The sequence below is a fragment of the Bufo gargarizans genome, chromosome 3 (assembly GCF_014858855.1).
Source record: "Bufo gargarizans isolate SCDJY-AF-19 chromosome 3, ASM1485885v1, whole genome shotgun sequence".
Classification (NCBI taxonomy): Eukaryota; Metazoa; Chordata; class Amphibia; order Anura; family Bufonidae; genus Bufo; species Bufo gargarizans.
The window spans coordinates 291,064,838-291,086,349 of NC_058082.1; the positions used below are offsets into that span (position 1 = coordinate 291,064,838).

Consider the following 21,512-nt stretch of genomic DNA (forward strand, 5'->3'; position numbering starts at 1 on the left):
CCCATCAGGCGTTTCACAGAATTAGGAAACGCTTGGCTGTGAAAATAAAAATTTAAATTTTTTTCCTGAAAAAGTTGCTTTACACCTAAATTTTTCACTTTTAAAAGGGGAAACAGGACAAAATGCACCCCACAATTTATTCCCCATTTCCCCCCGAATAAGCCAATACCCCATATGTGCTAAAAAAAAATGATGTATGGGCGCACAGCAGGCTTCACAGTGGAAGGAGCACCATATGGCATTAGGAGAGAGGATTTAGCTGGAATGGTAATTTGGAGCTTTGTCACATGTGAAGACACCCTGAGGTGGCCCTACAGTGGAAACCCCCAAAAGGGACCCCATTCCAGAAACAACACCCCTCAATGAATATTTCAAGGTGTGTAGTGAGCACTTTGACCCATCAGGTGTTTGACTGAATTAGGAAACCCCACATTTTGTTCTCCATTTTCCCCCGAATACGCCAACACCCCATATGTGCTAAAAAAAATTATGTATGGGAGCACAGCAGGGCTCTAGATTTAAACAGCTAAATATGGATTTTGCTGACCTGAATTGGTAGACATTTTAGGTGCCATGTCGCATTGAATAAATTCCTGAGGTCCCCAGAAATGAAAACCCCCAAAAAATGACCCCATTTCGGAAAGAACCCCGTACGAACATTAAGTGGTGGAAAGGGTACGGTACTTTTCAGAAAACAGGTGACTCACAGAAGGCAGTAATACTACTAGAGAAAGCATTTCAAAGCACACATTTGTACAAATGAAAAATTACTAGCAGACCTTATTTACTTTCACAAAGGTTAAAAGAGAAAATGCACCCCAGTATATGTTCCCCAATTCCCCCTAATGTAAGTTATGCGGACTAAGATATAAGGTGGTAAAACTACAGGATACATCAAGGATGAAATTAAATGAATGCTCCATGGATGAATGGTAGATTCTGAAACAGTCTTTGATGCACAGGCCAGGTTTTTCTGGGCAGGTTTCGCAATGGTAAATGGTGTCTTCCTTATCCCCCTTTTGGAACACACCCTGCATCTTTTTGGGGTCCTTCCCTTCCTCGCTGTTTGAGGGACTTGTGGAAATGTTGCCCTGGTCCAACTCGGGCACCGTAACTTGCAGAAGTACTGGGGCCCTCCTTTGCTTGATTTGGAAGAATTAGGGCCTTTATCACCACCTCTTGAAATTGTATGAATGTTCTTGTCTGGCCTCTAGATCTAAATAGTACGTATGCATTGTACAGCGCCATCTGTACGAGGTGCATGGCCAGCTTTTACCACGTACAGCGGCAGGGGAACTGGTGTTACTGTGAATAGTAGTCAGTACAAGGAAATCCCTCTTCTCCTTGTACTTAACCACATGTTCTCGTTGAGAGCACGGCTGTCTCCTTTTCTTAGTGGTTGCCCTACCAGGGATCTAGGGAGGCCTCTCAGATTTTTGCGTACTGTGCCACATGCCACAGTACCTCTGGAACTTAGTGACCGGAACAGTGGTAGACTCGTGTAGTAATTATCCACGTATAGATGGTAACCCTTATCCAGCAGTGGGTGCAGTAAGTCCCCACACTATCTTCCCACTAACTCAGAGGACGGGGAAAGGGGGGGGGGGCATTCTGGGGGTTCAATCCGGGTGTCCCTCCCTTCATAAACCCGGAACATGTCAGTGTACCCAGAGCTACTCTCACAGACTTTATACAATTTTATGCCATACCTTGCCCGCTTGCTGGGCAGGTACTGGCGGAATCTTACCCTCCCTTTGAAAAGTAACAGGGATTCGTCTATGCGGACATTTTGTTCTGGGGTGTACACTTCTGAAAACTTTGCGTTGAAGTGGTCAAGGACGGGCCTTATTTTGAACAGACAATCAAATGCAGGGTCATTCTGGGGTGGGCACTGTGCATTATTGTTGTAATGCAAAAACTTCAGTAGTGATTGGAATCGATTACGGGCCATGGTATTACTGTAAATTGGAGTGTGGTACAAGACATCCGGACTCCAATACTGATTAATCTTTTTTTTTTTACTAGGCCGATATGCACAAAGAGCCCCCAAAAGGTAATCATCTCTGCTGCATTTACCGGTGTCCAACCTTGGGGTCTAGCGTAGGGCGATGTAGAGTGCTGGTAAATAAATTGCTGGCCGTAGAAATTTGTTTGGGTTACCATCAAATTTATAAATTCTTCAGAGAAAAAGATAAAAAAAAAAAATCAATTTCAGTGAAGTCTAACTGAGTTCCTGAGTTGCCCACAAACTCAGGAATTTGGGGCTGATAATTCTCAGAGGGTGGGATCACTCTGGGGCGCTGCCTCCTCTGCTACCCTGGGGTGCCTTCTAGAGGGTCTTATCAGCGGGTGATGAAGGAGTAGAAGAATAGAGGAAAGTGGCATCCTTTTCTCCCTCGCTAACACTCTCAGTATCGGAGGCAAGAATGGCGTATGCCTCTTCAGCTGAGTACACTCGGGATGAATGGGACATTTTTATTTTATTGGGGTGTAACGTGCAAAATGTGCAAACCTCTTTTCAGTGTGAGGGGTGTGTATGTAGTGTTGGGGCTTTTAATAAATTTGAAATAAAATTTAGAAGAAAAGTTGTAAAAAAAAAAAAGTCCTTTCTGCAAAAAAAATATGTATTTTCTGCAAAAAATTTATGTATTTTCTGCAAAAAATTTATGTATTTTCTGCAAAAAAAAATTATTTGTATTTTCTGAAAAAATTTATAAAAGTCTGCACAAAAAGTATTTTCTGCAACAAAAAAAACCTTGCAGTGCAAACTGAGCAGATGCAAACTGTAATGGACACTACTGATCAGTGCTCAGTGGTTGCAAAATGCACGCACGCAGATGGTGCGTTCATGCAAAAACCTAAACTCACACTAACTGAAATTTTTATATACATCTAACTAACTACCACTAACTGCAGGTATTTTTTTCACACAAAAAAACCCAACAAAAAGTGCAGATGCTACTGAGCACACTACTGATCTGTGATCGGTGCTTTGCAGCAGACACGCACACAGATCGTGCATGCGTGCAAAAACTGTAGTATAAAACTTCACTACAGTGCTCTGCAAAATGCACGCTCGTAGATGGTGCGTTAGTGTCAGTTTAGATTTTTGCACTAAGTGAAATTTTTATATATATATATATATATATATATATCTCTAACTACCACTAACTGCAGTTCTTTTTTCACACTCAAAAAAACTGAAAAAATGTGCAGATGCTACTGAGCACACTACTGATCGGTGCTCGAGTGGCCATCATTACTTTAAGAAATGAAGGTCAGTCAGTCCGCAAAATTGGGCAAACTTTAAAAGTGTCCCCAAGTGCAGTCACAAAAACCATCAAGCGCTACAAAGAAACTGGCTCACATGCGGACCGCCCCAGGAAAGGAAGACCAAGAGTCACCTCTGCTGCGGAGGATAAGTTCATCAGAGTCACCAGCCTCAGAAATCGCAGGTTAACAGCAGCTCAGATTAGAGACCAGGTCAATGCCACACAGAGTTCTAGCAGCAGACACATCTCTAGAACAACTGTTAAGAGGAGACTGTGTGAATCAGGCCTTCATGGTAGAATATCTGCTAGGAAACCACTGCTAAGGACAGGCAACAAGCAGAAGAGACTTGTTTGGGCTAAAGAACACAAGGAATGGACATTAGACCAGTGGAAATCTGTGCTTTGGTCTGATGAGTCCAAATTTGAGATCTTTGGTTCCAACCACCGTGTCTTTGTGAGACGCAGAAAAGGTGAACGACTGGACTCTACATGCCTGGTTCCCACCGTGAAGCATAGAGGAGGAGGTGTGATGGTGTGGGGGTGCTTTGCTGGTGACATTGTTGGGGATTTATTCAAAATTGAAGGCATACTGAACCAGCATGGCTACCACAGCATCTTGCAGTGGCATGCTATTCCATCCGGTTTGCGTTTAGTTGGACCATCATTTATTTTTCAACAGGACAATGACCCCAAACACACCTCCAGGCTGTGTAAGGGCTATTTGACCATGAAGGAGAGTGATGGGGTGCTGCGCCAGATGACCTGGCCTCCACAGTCACCGGATCTGAACCCAATCGAGATGGTTTGGGGTGAGCTGGACCGCAGAGTGAAGGCAAAAGGGCCAACAAGTGCTAAACATCTCTGGGAACTCCTTCAAGACTGTTGGAACACCATTTCAGGTGACTACCTCGTCAAGCTCATCAAGAGAATGCCAAGAGTGTGCAAAGCAGTAATCAAAGCAAAAGGTGGCAACTTTGAAGAACCTAGAATATGACATATTTTTAGTTGTTTCACATTTTTTTGTTATGTATATAATTCCACATTTTATAGTCATGAAAATAAAGAAAACTCTTTGAATGAGAAGGTGTGTCCAAACTTTTGGTCTGTACTGTGTATATATATATATATATATATATATATATATATATATTTATATTATATAAAGCTCTAACTACCAGTTCTTTTTTAACAAATTTTTTTTTAAAATTGCCCAAAAAATCTGCACAACTCCCCAGTTGCTGATAAGACAGGTACGCTGGCTGTAACAGCTCGCACGCAGAAAAAGTGGTGCAGAGCTGGAAAATGATAAAAAAATTAAATAAATAAAAAGATCAAAAAAGTGCACGGACCAAATGGCGTCCGTAAAAAAAGGACGGGGGGGGGGGGGGTGCTAGAAGGACAGGGACGGAGGGTGGTTTAGGGATCTGGAACAGCTAAAAATGAAAAAATCAGTGCAGCTATTCCAGATGTTGTTCTTGTTTCTTATTTTCTTCTTCTTTCAGTACGAAAGGGTTAAATCACAGTGGTGGTGCACCACAAGTCCCAGCAAGCCAACAGAAGCACAGAAAGACACAGAACCTTTCTGCACGCAGTCACCAGCTAGAATGGCTGCATGCAGGGAAGTTCTGCCTCTTCCTGTGCAGCTATAGCGCTGACATTGGCTGGAGCGTTGTTCCAGCCAATAGCAGCGCTGGCAGGGGACTCAAAACACTGGTGTCCCCTGCCTGACCTAGGAGGAGACATTCTAGTAACCCTGTGTCGGGCACTTCATCAGGAGCCGTGGGCAAGGGTGCTGAGAATACTGGCTAAATGCCTAAGTTAGGTAACTAGCAGAGGACGCCACACGTGGAGCGTGCAGCAGCATCGGCACTGGTATGGTCGGGTGTGCCCGTCCGTTCCTGCTCAGAAGTGGTTTCACTATAAGAGGAAAAATAGCAATTAGCTAGGCACAAAAGCTTATGTATATAGTATTTTGACTTAATTTTGTCAGCAAACACTAATGATATAGATCTCACATTTGCTAATAAGGGTACTTTCACACTAGCGTTTTTCTTTTCTGGTATTGAGTTCCATCCTAGGGGCTCAATACTGGAAAAAGAACTGATCAGTTTTATCCTAATGCATTCTGAATGGAGAGCAATCCGTTCAGTATGTCTTTAGTTCAGTCACTGTATGGTTTTTCTCCGTCCAAAATTCCGAAACACTAATCGAACACATCGAAATGCATTAATGCCAGATCCGGCCCTAAGTGTGCTGGAAAAACGGATCTGGTTTGCGTTCTGTGCATGCGCAGACCTTTACAAATGTGAAAAAGATAAATACCGTATCTGTTTTTCCGGATGAAAACTGGAGAGGGAGATCCGGTATTGAAATACATCTGTGAGACGGATCCGCATCCGGATCCGTCTACAAATGGTATCCGTTTGCATGCAGATTGCCGGAATCCAGCAAGTGTGAAAGTACAGTCGTGGCCAAAAGTTTTCAGAATTACAGAAATATTGGAAAAGTTGTTGCTTAAGTTTTTATAATAGCCATTTGCATATACTCCAGAATGTTATAAAGAGTGATCAGATGAATTGCATAGTCCTTCTTTGCCATGAAAATTAACTTAATCCCAAAAAAACCTTTCCACTGCATTTCATTGCTGTCATTAAAGGACCTGCTGAGATCATTTCAGTAATCGTCTTGTTAACTCAGGTGAGAATGTTGACGAGCACAAGGCTGGAGATCATTATGTCAGGCTGATCGGGTTAAAATGGCAGACTTGACCTGTTAAAAGGAGGGTGATGCTTGAAATCATTGTTCTTCCATTGTTAACCATGGTGACCTGCAAAGAAACGCGTGCAGCCATCATTGCGTTGCATAAAAATGGCTTCACAGGCAAGGACATTGTGGCTACTAAGATTGCATCTCAATCAACAATTTATAGGATCATCAAGAACTTCAAGGAAAGAGGTTCAATTCTTGTTAAGAAGGCTTCAGGGCGTCCAAGAAAGGCCAGCAAGCGCCAGGATCATCTCCTAAAGAGGATTCAGCTGCGGGATCGGAGTGCCACCAGTGCAGAGCTTGCTCAGGAATGGCAGCAGGCAGGTGTGAGCGCATCTGCACGCACAGTGAGGCGAAGACTTTTGGAAGATGGCCTGGTGTCAAAAAGGGCAGCAAAGAAGCCACTTCTCTCCCAAAAAAACATCAGGGACAGATTGATCTTCTGCAGAAAATATGGTGAATGGACGGCTGAGGACTGGGGCAAAGTCATATTCTCCGATGAAGCCTCTTTCCGATTGTTTGGGGCATCCGGAAAAAGGCTTGTCCGGAGAAGAAAAGGTGAGCGCTACCATCAGTCCTGTGTCATGCCAACAGTAAAGCATCCTGAGACCATTCATGTGTGGAGTTGCTTCTCATCCAAGGGAGTAGGCTCACTCACAATTTTGCCCAAAAACACAACCATGAATAAAGAATGGTACCAAAACACCCTCCAACAGCTACTTCTTCCAACAATCCAACAACAGTTTGGTGAAGAACAATGCATTTTCCAGCACGATGGAGCACCGTGCCATAAGGCAAAAATGATAACTAAGTGGCTCGGGGACCAAAACGTTGACATTTTGGGTCCATGGCCTGGAAACTCCCCAGATCTTAATACCATTGAGAACTTGTGGTCAATCCTCAAGAGGCGGGTGGACAAACAGAAACCCACCAATTCTGACAAACTCCAAGAAGTGAATTATGAAAGAATGGGTTGCTATCAGTCAGGAATTGGCCCAGAAGTTGATTGAGAGCATGCCCAGTCGAATTGCAGAGGTCCTGAAAAAGAAGGGCCAACACTGCAAATACTGACTCTTTGCATAAATGTCATGTAATTGTCGATAAAAGCCTTTGAAACGTATGAAGTGCGTGTAATTATATTTCACTACATCACAGAAACAACTGAAACAAAGATCTAAAAGCAGTTTAGCAGCAAACTTTGTGAAAACAAATATTTGTGTAATTCTCAAAACTTTTGGCCACGACTGTATACTAAGCAAATGTACTAAAAGTAACGCAAAAATCTATTCAGTGAACTTAAATCTATAGTCCCAACCCTAGAATATGCAAAGAGGAAGCAGACAAACACTATCTGGATGTTGACTATGGTTTTAGTATGCAAACAGATCTAGAAAGGAAACACTTGAAGATATAAAATATATTTTTATTTAAGTTGTATAAAAATAGCTGTGAAGCTCTAAAGACAAGGAGGGAGATTTATCAAAGCTGGTGTTAAGTAGAACTGGCATAGCTGCCCATAGCAACTAAACAGATTCCACCTTTATTTTTCAGAGCTCCTTTGGAAAATGAAAGGCAAAATCTGCTATGCTATGGGCAACTAAGCCAGTTTTCCCTTTACAGCAGTTTGATAAATCTCTCTCATGAAGTTCAGAACAGTGAAAAATAAAATTGGGGAAATGTAGAAAAACTACTGCAAATTTAGAACACCAATTCTTATAAACATATATTTTGACATTATACGGCACAGAATTTTTAACTTAAAAAAATAAACATTTAGTGTATATATCTAGTTTGGAAACAAATGTGCCAGCCGCATAGGATCGTGTGGCATCTTGGATACCCCTTTAACACAAAGAGGGAGATTTAACATCTCCGTTGCGACTTTTTAAATGCAACTTTTTTAAAACAAACAAAAAGTTGCAAGCATCTCTTTTTACGCCGCCCTTGGCACTTTTCCAAATGGGGCAAGGTAAGGGCAAAAAGGGGTGTGGCCAAGACACATTTATTTTTATTTACGCCAGTTTTCTGGTGCAAATGAATCCATAATTCTACGGCAACTCTTGGCTGTCAGATTTCTGTTTAGGCACACAGCCTGACTGAGGATGCGCCTAATTTATGACGAGTGGTGCATCCTCCGGCAGCGCAGGGGTATCAAGACTAGTGCAGAAAGCACCTGTCTTGATAAATCTCCCAGAAAGTTTTTACTCTAGAAAAAAAAATACATAGAACATTAAAGTACAAACATAAAGTTCATGATAATTTTCTGCAAATACATATTAGAAGTTCACACAAAATATTTGGCCTAAATCAATATACAAACTCTATTTGGCAGATCTTTATACAGTATTATTATTATTTTTTTTTTTTAGATAACTACCCCAGTTATTTTATCAAAATGCTTTCCTTGTAGGTTTCTGTATTCCATGGTATATGCACCCACACAGGTTGGGTCAAAACAGACAAATTCAACCAAAATAAACGTTCGTCGGTTGAAATATAACAATATATGTCAGGCCGTATTTGTTTGAAAAGTAGTCGGCCACGTTTAATATTCTCATCTGATAGACGAAAGGTCTTTTTTGTTCAAAGAAAGACTGTTCGTGAACGAAAGATCTTTCTTTGAAAAAAAGATCTTTCGGCCATCGCCCAATTTCATTTAAGGTGTATGGCCAGTTTGAACAACTGTAACAACCAATATAAACTAAAATGTATATAGCCGTGTCTGTGAGAATAACGTTCACTAGATGATTGATTGTTCAACCAACTTCTATCTAATGTATATGGCCACCATTAGGTAGCAGGAATCGATTTGAGTGAATAAATATTATACATCTGCTTGTGGTACTTCTATCATGCCAAGAGCCATTATTGTTAAAAGGAATCTGTCACCAGGAATTTCACTATTAAACCAGGCATAATGCCTTGCTGGGCTAGCTTTGACACCTTTTAATTAGTAATCAGCTCACTGCTTGAGGAAGATTGAAACCTTGAAATCTTACGCAGGCAGTGCAGTGAGCTGAGTGCCTGCATTAAGTCGGGACTAGAGGAAGGAGTGGGGCTCCATTCAGTGCTGAGGGGAAGAGCAGGCCTCCATTTAGTGCTGAGGGGAGGAGCTGACCTCCATTCAGTGCCCAGGGGAGGAGCAGGCCTCCATTCAGTGCCCAGGGGAGGAGCCGACCTCCATTCAATGCCCAGGGGAGGAGCCGGCCTCCATTCAGTGCCCAGGGGAGGAGCCGGCCTCCATTCAGTGCCCAGGGGAGGAGCCGGCCTCCATTCAGTGCCCAGGGGAGGAGCCGGCCTCCATTCAGTGCCCAGGGGAGGAGCTGGCCTCCATTCAGTGCCCAGGGGAGGAGCAGGGCTCCATTCAGTGCTGAGGGGAGGAGCAGGGCTCCATTCAGTGCTGAGGGGAGGAGCAGGGCTCCATTCAGTGCTGAGGGGAGGAGTCGGGCTCAATTCAGTGCTGAGGGGAGGAGTCGGGCTCCATTCAGTTGGGAGTGCCTGGGCATAATAAATGATGGGACTGCCCCTTGAGCTTATTTGCATATGAATTATAAGACAAAAGGTAAATTTGGGATACAGGACAGGGCACCAGGAACATTTTAATTTGTGAATTTGCAGTGACAGACTCCCTTTAAAAAAATTGACTTTGTTTACAATGGCCATGACTTCATATAAGAGTCATTACGGATATGTTTGGATATCCTGACAGATCCTTATAACTTATAATAGACCACCATATATCCTAGCTTTATTTAACAGAATAGAACAGCACAGCAAACTATTGATCTTCTGACCAATCAACGGTAACCTGACAGAAAATAATGGAAGTGTGAACTTGAACATGTGTGTATGTAGAAATCTAATGTGCTGGGGCTATTGTTTTATATATACTTTCTAAAAAAAAATTTTTTTTTCCCGTCTATTTGTAACGTAAAAATAAAATATCTACTTTGTGACCCGCAATTCAGGCTAGAGCTTAAGCGTTATCAACTTGCTTCTCCCTAATGAGCATTTGGATTCTGAAGTTTCTGTTGTTTGCGTTGAAGGAAACGTTCTTTGGCATCAGATATGGACTTGTCGTCATTTCTTTTCTGCATTTTCTTTAGTGAGGCTTCTAGTCCCTCTAATAAGTAAAAAAAAAAAAAAAGAATAAAAAAAAAGTGCCAAATGGCTTGTGAGAAATTATGGTTTCATACTACTGTATAAGTACCAGCAGGCAAGCATTATTTTAGCTTCAACTTTCAAAAACTGACAGCTTCCCCCACCTAACAACAATTCTCATTGGCTTAACTGCCCAAAAACAGGTGATATCAAACAACAAGTGACATAAAAAAAAAACACCAGGAAAAAAAACAAGGTGGGGTAGCAACCTAATACATAATAATCTTACCATTGTTGCGTTTTACTTGTTCTCTTGATTCCCATTTGGCAAGTTCCTCTTCGGTCACTTCTTCTCTGGCCACACTGCTCAGTTCATAGGCATCTACATCATGAAGTTTTGGAAGCAAATCCTTAACCCATTCATAGCGGATGGGACACACAGTTCGGACATATATCTTCGATGTAACCAAAACGTTGTGGAATAAAATCCACTCCAGACTGGCCTCCTGTCCAAACAACTTAAGGAAAAGAAAAAAGAAACATAAACCCAGAAAACCTAAAAGCAATCTGCTTTCCAGCATCAGGAGGTCTGCAGCTTTATGTATATCTCAGAGAAGCAGCCAAGAGGACCAGCAGATTTACAGTAAAGAATATTTTGCAGAAGTAAATGTGCAGCTTGAAGATGGAGAAGATAATGTACTGCTTGGAAGGATGACAACATGCTGATGGGTGGAAGGTAAGGCCATATACATTAGTCTGAAGTTGATAAAAATGGACAATAGTTTGACCAAGATGATAATTTGTCGGGTGGAATTTAACAACGACCAATCATTTTAGTCTAACGATGACCAATCACCATTGTTTGGAAAGAAGTTAGCTGTGTTTATAAGGGTTTTCTGGGTCTTCTTCTATATTGATGGCCTATTCTTGAGATCGGTCATCAATATGATCGGTGGGTCGTTTGACTTCCAGCATCTCTGCCAATCAGCTGTTTGAAGAAGCTGTGGTCCAGTGAGCGCTGTGGTCACTTCTAAGACCAGTGACGTCACATGGCCTAGTTGCATCTCAGTACCATTCAAGTGAATGGGGCTGAGCTACAATACCAAGCACTGTCACTATACAATGGAGGGCACTGTGCTTGGTATGCTAAAAGGAGACCGGAGTGCCGCCGCCTCTTCAAACAGTTGCTTGGTAGAGGTGCTGGGAGTCAGACCTCCACCGATCACATATTGAAGACCTATCGGGAGGATAGGTCTTTAATATAGAAGACCCAGAAAACCTCTTTAAAATTTTCATCTCATAGTCATTAGTTCACATACAATCTTTCAAAGTGAAAATGTTTATAAAAACATTGTTCATCCTTTGCCTGGTGTCACTGAATACGTTCAGCCAATATGGACTTAAACGTGTATGTCTGTGTCTGCCAAAAGACCATTCACCAGGCAACTGTTCAACCATCAACCTAGTTCTGTCTAATGTGTATAGCCACCTTAAGAATTTGCTGGTGGGGGGTTTCAAGAATGTACTAATAAAAAAAAAGACATTCTACATGGTAAAGATTATGTGCTACAAAAGAAGGTGAAATCAGTTGCTTTAATGGGCTGGAGAGTAGATATTCTGGGGGCGTGCCGGGGGTACTGGCTATTGCAAGTATGATTTCATCTGTGCTACTACAGAGGTCATCAGAGATGGCGAAGTATTGAAAAATTGTAACTGGCTGCTTCGCCAAATTTTACAAAAGTAATTAGTCACAAAGTGTATTTCAGTGTAAGTAGTGGGTGCAATGACAGGGAGCGGCGATTGCGTCATTGTACCCCTCAGATGCTAAGTTCACATATAATCGCGGCATCTAATAGCAATAATCGGCCAGCTGCCACCATCTTGCTTGAAGATCTGGCGCAAAATGTGCAAGATCTTCAAGCAAGATGACAGCGGCCAGCTGTTGCGAGCAAATGGATGGAGTATGATTTTTTGGGTTTTGACACTATTTCAGGGAAAATCTAGGGCTGAAACGATTACTCGATTAAATCGAGTAATTCGACACAAAAAAATCCGCGCTGCTCTGACCTCCTGACGTACGCACGCCGCGACCTGACGCACTGCGTGACGTCAGGAGCAGAGCAGCGCAGAACGATGGAGTGTCGGCAGCGCCCCTGCTGGAAAGGTAAGTTGGTGAAACCGAGGGGGTGGGGCCCAACTAAGGCCAGGCGCCTGGAGTGCACAGCGTCATAGAAACCAGTGATGCTGTGCAATCCGGGTGTCAGGAGGAGCATGGCAGCAGAGCTGATGGCACAATGGGGTCAGAGCTGATGGCACAATGGGGGCAGAGCTGATGGCACAATGGGGGCAGAGCTGATGGCACAATGGGGGCAGAGCTAATGGGGCAGAGCTGATGGCACAATGGGGGCAGAGCTAATGGGGCAGAGCTGATGGCACAATGGGGGCAGAGCTAATGGGGCAGAGCTGATGGCACAATGGGGGCAGAGCTGATGGGGCAGAGCTGATGGCACAATGGGGGCAGAGCTGATGGGGCAGATCTGATGGCACAAGGGGGCAGAGCTGATGGCACAAGGGGGGCAGAGCTGATGGCACAAGGGGGGCAGAGCTGATGGGGCGAGGGGGAGCTCGTGGCACTGGGGCGAGGGGGAGCTCGTGGCACTGGGGCGAGGGGGAGCTCGTGGCACTGGGGCGAGGGGGAGCTCGTGGCACTGGGGCGAGGGGGAGCTCGTGGCACTGGGGCGAGGGGGAGCTCGTGGCACTGGGGCGAGGGGGAGCTCGTGGCACTGGGGCGAGGGGGAGCTCGTGGCACTGGGGCGAGGGGGAGCTCGTGGCACTGGGGCGAGGGGGAGCTCGTGGCACTGGGGCGAGGGCTGATGGCACTGGGGGGAACTGATGCAATTGGGCTGATCGCACAGTGGGGAACAAAGGGTGTTGGGGACTGATGGCAGGGGGTCTATTATTTATAACAGTCTATTATTTTTTTCTTATTAGATTACTCGATTAATCGTAAAAAATAATCGATAGAATACTCGATTACTAAAATAATCGTTTACTGCAGCCCTAGGAAAATCTATTCGCTTTTTCCACGAACAACGAGGAAATCCGGCTTCGTGGCGAATTGAATTTTCCTTGAAATTCCCTGAAGTGGACTTCGATTCGCTCAACACTAGAGGTGATATATGATAACAGAAGTGTATATGATGCCATGGAAGTGCAAAGTGCGTTTGTGACACTGTACACTGCCGAGCTGAGGGGCCCTGCTACTTATGTGTGTACTACATCTTTAAGATATACGTTTTACAGCAGCCACCATGGACCAAGGACACAATGGACAGGAGGGAATTCATTAATTTCTATGGGAGAGTTTTCTAGACATGCTTTGTTGCCTGTACAGAAGTCAGGTGGGAGAAGATAAGCTGTGATATCACCTATTGAGAATGGTGGTTCCTGTGTTGTCTATCTATCTAATATCGGTCATTTTAATTCTACCTGAAATCATAAGCAGATGACTGCAGTAAAGTGATCTGTACAGACTAAAAAGTGGTGCTTATTATTCTAGGTTTAGCAGCCAGTGCGAAAACTGCTGGATTTTCTGTTGTTTTTTAAAAATATATATATATATATATATATATATATATATATAGTGACATGGACAATAAAAAATATTATCAAAAAAAAAATATATGTTTAACAGAAAACCCAAAATTTACCGGTAAGCAAAAGCTCATTTTTGGATGACACATTCCCTTTAAGCAGGTTATGGTTCATTCCGACTCCTTCATATTAGGACAATAGGACTAGAAATTACATATGGATGTCACAGTAGTATACTAATATTATAACAGTGCTGGTAATCTATTTATGAAACGTTTACATAAAAACCCAAATAACTAATTTCTATGAATGGTGTGTCACAAGCATGACTTATGATGAATTTACAGAAAACAACAATGCATCTAATGAATCCAACAAACGCTGACTGATTATAGAAGTAACCAATGAGTACGCTTATATTCAAATACTCACAGCTGAGGAAGGATGGATATGCACCATGCTGCCATTTCCATCCATTGTGCAGAATGTCCTTCCTACTGACCTAGAAGTACAGTATAGAAATGTGCACAATGTAAATAAAGCATTTTACTCAAATGAAGTGGAATTATTTCCAAATGCATAGAAAAGTGTTTGGCATCAGGCAGTGACCAAAAAATCTAATGTTACCCACTTCTACAATGTCCCCGCTATTCCAAACTTGTGTTACTGAACTGTTTCTGACCTTTAAATAAAATGTAATATGAAATGAAGGCAATCTGAAAGCCTTTCTATAGCATCACCAAGGCCAGTGTACAAGACCCAGCAAAAATAGGATTCTTGAGGGCATGTGTCACTTCAGCAGATGGCATTTATCATGTAGATAAAGTTAAAGGGGTTGTCCAAGTTATATTTATTGATGACCTATCCTCAGGATAGGTCATCAATATCAGATCGGCAGGGGTCCGACAACTGGCACCCCTGCCGATCAGCTGTTTGAAGAGAAGGCGCGCGCCGTGCCAGCACTGCCTCTTCACCTTTTACCTTCTAGTTGTTGCATCTGCAGCGGTAAGCATGTGTAATTACCGTCCCATTTATTTCAATGGTATGGATCGCTGTATAGGACAGATCCGTACCATTGATCGGCGGGGGTGCCGGGTGTCGGACCCCGACGATCTGATATTGATGACCTATCCTGAGGATAGGTCATCAATAAATATAACTTGGACAACCCCTTTAATATAAGGCACTTACTAATGTATTGTGATTGCCCATATTGCTTCCTTTGCTGGCTTGATTCATTTTTCCATCACATTATATACGGCTCGTATCCAGGGGTTATGACCACCCTGCAATCCATCAACGGTGGCCGTGCTTGCAATCCATCTCTGGTGGCTGGGACTATGGGATTGCGCAAAGGCCGGCACTTTTTCTTACAGTTTGCAAGCCAGACCACTGCTGCTGGATTGCAGGGTACTCATAACCATGGAAACGAGCAGTGTATAATGAAAAATAAATCAAACTAGCAAAGGAAGCAATGTGGAAAATCACAATACATTAGTAAGTGCTTTCTTTACATAAAAAATGCCATTTGCTGAAGAGAGACAACCCCTTTATGAGTGCAGCAAAATGGAAACCATTACGGATAAGCACTACAGCCTCTTCATGGTGTACCAAACACAGTGCCACACATATAGCTCAACCCCATTCAGTCAAATGGGACTAAGCTGCACAAAGCCCATGTCACCAATGGACGTGACATCGCAAGCCAAGGAAGAAGCCCCTGCGCTCACCCAAATGCTGCAGTCCCATCCAACAGATGGTCAGTGGGGTGCTGGAAGTTGGACCCCATAGATCAAATATTGATGTCCTAGAGGTCCCACACACAGGGATCTCAAGTCTCCCGGACGTTTAGGGAGTCTCCCGCTATTAGATAGCAGCTCACTGACGCCCGCATGTGAAACCTTTCCGGCAACCTGTAGCAGTGTCCCCTTCTCGGCGCGTATGCACAGTGCAAGAAGAAGCCAATGCCAGCAGTCCGCAACGGCGCATCAGGCTGAGCCTGTGCGCACGCGCGGGATCTCAAAGGGGGAGGGGGGGAGAGGCGGCACTGAGGAGTAGAAGGCGGCGCTGGGCACGAACGGCGATGCGTGCGGCCGGGCACCATGCATCCACAGACTGCCCCTGCTTGGGCACCTTAATGATTGACAGGTTAGTAAAACCTGTTTTTCCGCAGAATAAAGCCACAAAAAGCTTTTATAAGGCAACCGTAGAAATCAGAATGCTACCCTGGACATGAGCATATGTTTAGCTCACAGGGCTTATAGGTGGTGACAGAATCCCTTTAATAATATACATAAATATGATAATTTGGGGTAGGGTAATGAGCCCAGTCCTCCACACCATAGATCAAAGTGTGCAGATACTGCATATGTTTGGAAAATGCAATAAAAAGTTCGTGAAAGAAAAAAAAAAAGAAAACCTCCCAGAAATTAGAAGTGCACCTCCCTGAAATGAGTTTTTGCAGATTGAGATGTCTGCACACATCCCATTTAAAAGAGAAACCTACTGTACCAAATGTATCTGAATTGAAGCAGTTCTAAAAAGAAAAGTGGGTAAAAAGTTTTCAAAAATAACATGAAAGACTGACAGCTAATTATAGGAAGCTTCTAGCTCCAATTATTGCTGCTAAAGGTGGTCAGCCAGTTACTAAGATTAAAGGCAATTTTTTTTATTACTGCATTGTACTTATTTTGAGCTAAAAAAATTTTTTTCAATTGGTCTTTATAAACAATATGGAATCCTTTTTTTGTGTACAGAGCTGACATGCTCTACTTGCTGCCTGTGGATTTTTTATCCTTTCAGTCATCTGAGGAGCAGACAGACTTATCATCTCTGCTCTCTCACATCATAAACACTCATTAAGGCTCAATCCTTATCTTACTGATAAGGCCTCTTGCCCATGACCATATACCCTCCGAGACATACTGTGCACGGGAGCGTACAGCATCATAGATTACAATGCCTTGTACATGTGACTCCCTAAGAAGAACTTACATAGACTTCAACTTGTGCAGAATGCCGCAGCAAGGCTCCTAACGGGTGTTGCCCGCCGAGAGCATATCACTCCCTCTCTTAATGCCTTGCACTGGCTCCCCGTCCAACAACGGGTGATGTTCAAGACTGGATGCTTCATGCATAGGGTATTCCATGGTGTGGGGCCCTTGTACCTGCAACGTAAATTCACCAGGTACGCCCTGTTGAGGACATTGAGGTCTAGTAACTCTGCGAATTTTAACATTCCGCAAGTTAACAAGATCAGACGTGGAGGTAGATCCTTTTCGGCTTAAGGGGCCAGATTTTGGAACCACCTACCTCTGGCCCTGAAAATGATTCCCAGTCTTCTCTCATTCAGACGTGCACTGAAAACCTTACTTTTCAAACAGGTGTTTGATCTTCCTATATAACACTTATTTGGTTTATATAATTTTGGGGGTTTTCTTAAATCTTCGTCTATAAATTCACGGTTGGTAATGTTCTTTTATTTTAAAGATACTTTTTCCCCACGTTTATTAAATTGTTTTCTTCACATTCTCTATATCTCGTCTGAACCCTTTGAACCTTGAGATTCCCCCTACCTTCCTGCCCTTTTTCTTGACTCTCCATTTGATAAGTGCTAGGAAATTGGTCTCTGGAATAGGTGCCTTATTCTCTAGGTCTTTGTGGCCCATGGCAAAGTGTCTTGCCTTCTTTTTTTCCTCCCTGTTGAATTAGTCAGCTAAGCGCATCGAGGCCCGAAGGGTAAGACTGCGTGTACACAAGACTATACATCATGTCGGGCCGCCCGCGGGACTATTTTCCTGCACTCATATGATCATATGAGTGCGGGACAATAGCCGCGCGGGCGGCCCGATGTACACAGCATCATTGTATTCTATGATGAGTGTACTCCCGTGCGCACAATCAATGCCGCTCTGGGACATATTGCCCGCTCACGGACCGTATATCTCGGAGGGCATATGGTCATAGGCAAAAGGCCTAAGAGTGTGGCTTTAAATAAGTGTTTATGACATCTCAGTAGTTTAGAAATAAGGGTAATTAGATGACAGGCACAAAGTGAAAATGAAAGGACCAGTCACACAGTGGCACAAAGTGAAAATGAAAGGACCAGTCACACAGTTAGAAAAATAGTTAACCCTTTGTGACTGAACAGCTCAATATTTTTAATAAAGGCCAATTGAAAATATGATTTTTAGCCAAAAATAAGCTAAATGCAATCATTAAAAAAAAATTGACTCCAAAAGGTGCACATAGCCTTTAAGGGTTATTGTCTTGCACAGGTTTGTTTCTAGTGGTATTTAAGCAGTAGTTCTTCTGTACCTGCACTCTCTGATGCTCCACCATTCAAAGACAGCGGCAACAGTTGCCAAAAACTGCACTCCTGAGTCATTGCTATGCATTTAATGTCTGTAACTGCACTGACCTCACCACTGCCCTTCTCCATGTCTGGCTTTTTTTTATTGCACACACACATACCTAACACCTCCTTATATAAAAGTCTTTTTTTTGGGGGGGGGGGGGGGAGATCCCTGCAGTCATGGAGGATTCATGAAAAGGAAATTACCGGTAAGTAATATGGTTTTTCCCTTTCATCCTCCATGACGGCATACCACGAGATATATCAGATCAAATACTATCCTAGGGAGGGACAACAGCCTCTAAAACTCTCCTACCGAAAGAAAGCTCCTGTTTTGACCGAGTATCTACCCTATAATGCTTTATAAAAGGTCTGAGGGTTGGACCATGTTGCTGCCGTACAAATTTGTTCCATTGAAACATTAGCTTTTTCTGCCCAAGAAGTGGAAATCGATCTTGTGGAATGGGCTTTGAAAATTGCCCTGACCCCCATAGAGTTGTAAGATTCTAATATTGCTGACTTAATCCATCTGGCTAAGGAGTCTTTTGTGGCTCTATGACCTCTAAATTTCCCCTGGAACTGGACAAACAAATAGTCTGATTTCCTGAAATTTTTGGTGGCCTCTAAATAAACTAAGATGGCTCTGCATACATCAAGTTTGTGAAATTTTTCTTCACCTTCAGAATTTGGATTGGGACAAAAGGAAGGGACAACAATCTCCTCCTGTCTGTGAAAATTGGTAACCACCTTAGGCAGGAAGGAAGCATCCAACCTAAACACCATTCTGTGACGAACTGCGACCGCCGCGGCCACAATACGTCACGAAACCGTCACAGTGCCCCTAGTGGTCAATCCGCAAACAGGCCCCCCAGCCACTTCCAGCACACCGACAGTCTAACTTGAGTCCGTACAGTCGATAGGCTGAAAGCGCAGGGAGTGGACCTCCGATTGACCGCAAGTAAGCGTGCGACGAACTGCGAACGGAACTACACACAGGGTAGTTTAACTGCCACCACCTTGCAATTTATGGGAGCAAGGACCCCACTATCTAGATAACACAACCGAGTAGCTTTCCCTTCGGAGAGGCTAGGGTAAGTTTTTGCAGTGTTTGAAAACAGGCATATGGCTAGAGAAATGACTTGGAGGTCATTTATTATATATCTATATACAATACAAATTATCACGATGCACAGTAATTATTAACACAATAATCAAGGAGAGTATAGTCCCATAAACAAAAAGAGAGAAAAGAAAGAAAATACTTAGTTTCCGCAGAAAAGATGTCCGTTGGGGAAATAGTCCGTTGCAGGGGTCAAGTCCAAGAAGCCTTTGTCCAGTGTAATATGCCTACAGCCCACAGGTTCTCTGGCTGAGGCCCTCTTTAGGTGTTGTTAAAAGTGGAGAACTCCTTTAGCAGATTCTAGATGTGTTATAAAGGGTCTCAGAATCAAGGCGGGGAATTGAGAGTCCGCCTGCTGGGGCCGGCTGTATTCCTGAGGTGAATGTCAGTTCTGAAATATGGCATGTGCCATATCGTGGGATGTCTCCGCTGTACACAAGTAACAAGCACATATTCACATTCCCTACAAAATATGGAGTTCAGGGATACCAAATATTACTATTATAACTGGTTCTATGATGGGGTAACACCATAACTTTACCTGGGCACATCTTAGAGTTATGTTTGTCCTATGTAAACGTCCAGTGAATTCTGAGTGACACGATGATGTAATTTTTCACGTCCGTAAGATGCATGGTCTCTCTTGAAAAGGTAAAAATCATATCTCAGATTCATGTTGCAGTCTGGGAAACCTTGGTGCCGGCTTGTCTGCAGCAAGCCAGCTTACAGACCCTGATAGCAGCGACACCAATCGGCTCCCCCCAGGTGCCGTCTTCACACCTAGCTGTGATATCTCTTCAGGAAGAGAAGTTCTTTTGTCAACCATAGGAAGCCAGCTGTAATTGCGTTATCTGCTAGGCATCTATTGACTGACTTGAACAAAAGGACTATGTTGTTCTCTGGGTACAACAGAAGAAGACGCTCTGAATAATCAAATTGTAGGTTCTGGGGCCTAGGGAAATAATTACTGTTTAATAAGGCAGAGTAATATTGATAATATTGGGAGGACAGTTCAATATTCTCGCGGCTCATCCGTGACACATTCTATCTGGAAATATCATGAGTAAAGGTTCCACTATCTTAAAGGGATTCTGTCATCAAGATTTTCAATATGGAGCTGTTCATATAATCCTCTCAGTCTCCATTATCTAATTAAAAATATACTAGTTTTGCCCCCACCTGTCCTTTCATTTTGGATAAAAATCGGTTTTATTAATATGCTAATTACCTTACTAACATGCCCAAGGGGCTGTCCCTCCGGCCGTTTGTGCCCAGTCGTGCCCCTTATCTCGTAGCCCAGAGCCGCCCCACTGCTAATTATGCATTCCTCTCATCGCCGATGGTGCGCCGTAATCTCATGCATGCACCCTAAATCCACTGGTCAGCGCCCGCGGGCAAGGTGCGCAGACAGCTGGTGCATGCACGCTTCGTTCGCTGAGGCTGCTGCCAGGACACCTGCACGGGCGCTGACCAGTGGATTTCTGATACTTTTTCGGCCGGAAAAAAAGATTTTTGCAGTATGGAATCCAAGCAAACCCCTAAAAAGATTAATCTCTGTGAAGGGGCAAGTTTTGACCTTTCCCAGTTTATGATCCACCCTAATTGGGACAGAATCTGACATGTTTTTGATATATTTGTCTCTAGATTTTCCTCTGAGTTCCCTACCACAAGTAGGTCATCTAAGTAGGGTATTATTAAGATATTTCGTCTTCTCAAATGTGCCCTGACCTCTATCATCACCTTCGTGAACACTCTCGGAGCTGAGGTGATCCCGAAGGGAAGAACCTGGAATTGAAAATGATATAACTTTTTCCCCAGAAATACCTGCAAACCGCAGATATCTCTGAGCTTCTTTGCATATTGGTACATGGTAATATGGATCTCTTAAATCTATTGATGCTAGAAAATCTCCTTTTTTTAATAAGTTTATGGTTGACCTTAGGGATTCCATTTTTAACTTTTTGTATTTTATGAATTTGTTAAATTCTTTTAGATTTAGGATCAAACGGAACTTCCCATTGGGCTTCTCCACCAAAAACACTGTTGAGTAGTATCCTTTTTCTAGTTGAGAATAGGGTACTGGAATAATGGCACTTTGAGATAGAAGGTTCCGGACACCTTCCTCGAGAGACTCCTGAAGGAGAGATGTTATCCTGAAAAAATTTACTGGGGGAGGAAGACGGAAGGTAATATCGAGACCTTTTGCTATAATGTTTAGCACCCATGCATTTTGGGTGATATTTTCCCAGTCTTTTAGGAAAAAATGTAGCCTTCCCCCCACTTGAATCTTGGCGTCACTGTTTTG

At 43.2% G+C, this 21,512-nt stretch overlaps 1 protein-coding gene across 5 annotated transcripts in view; it reads right to left on the reverse strand.

Moving 5' to 3' along the window:
• Window positions 1–7,440: 7,440 nt before the first annotated feature.
• Window positions 7,441–21,512, reverse strand: part of DHX40 (DEAH-box helicase 40) — a 128,358-nt gene continuing 114,286 nt past the window's right edge. For all 5 annotated transcript variants that reach the window (XM_044286333.1, XM_044286330.1, XM_044286329.1 and 2 more), the window contains 3 exons: window positions 14,166–14,235; window positions 10,429–10,657; window positions 7,441–10,161 (listed from right to left, as the gene is read on the reverse strand). In XM_044286333.1, coding sequence (XP_044142268.1) covers window positions 10,040–10,161; window positions 10,429–10,657; window positions 14,166–14,235 — 421 coding nt within the window. In that variant the 3' untranslated portion in view covers window positions 7,441–10,039. The remainder of the gene's footprint in view (window positions 10,162–10,428; window positions 10,658–14,165; window positions 14,236–21,512) is intronic.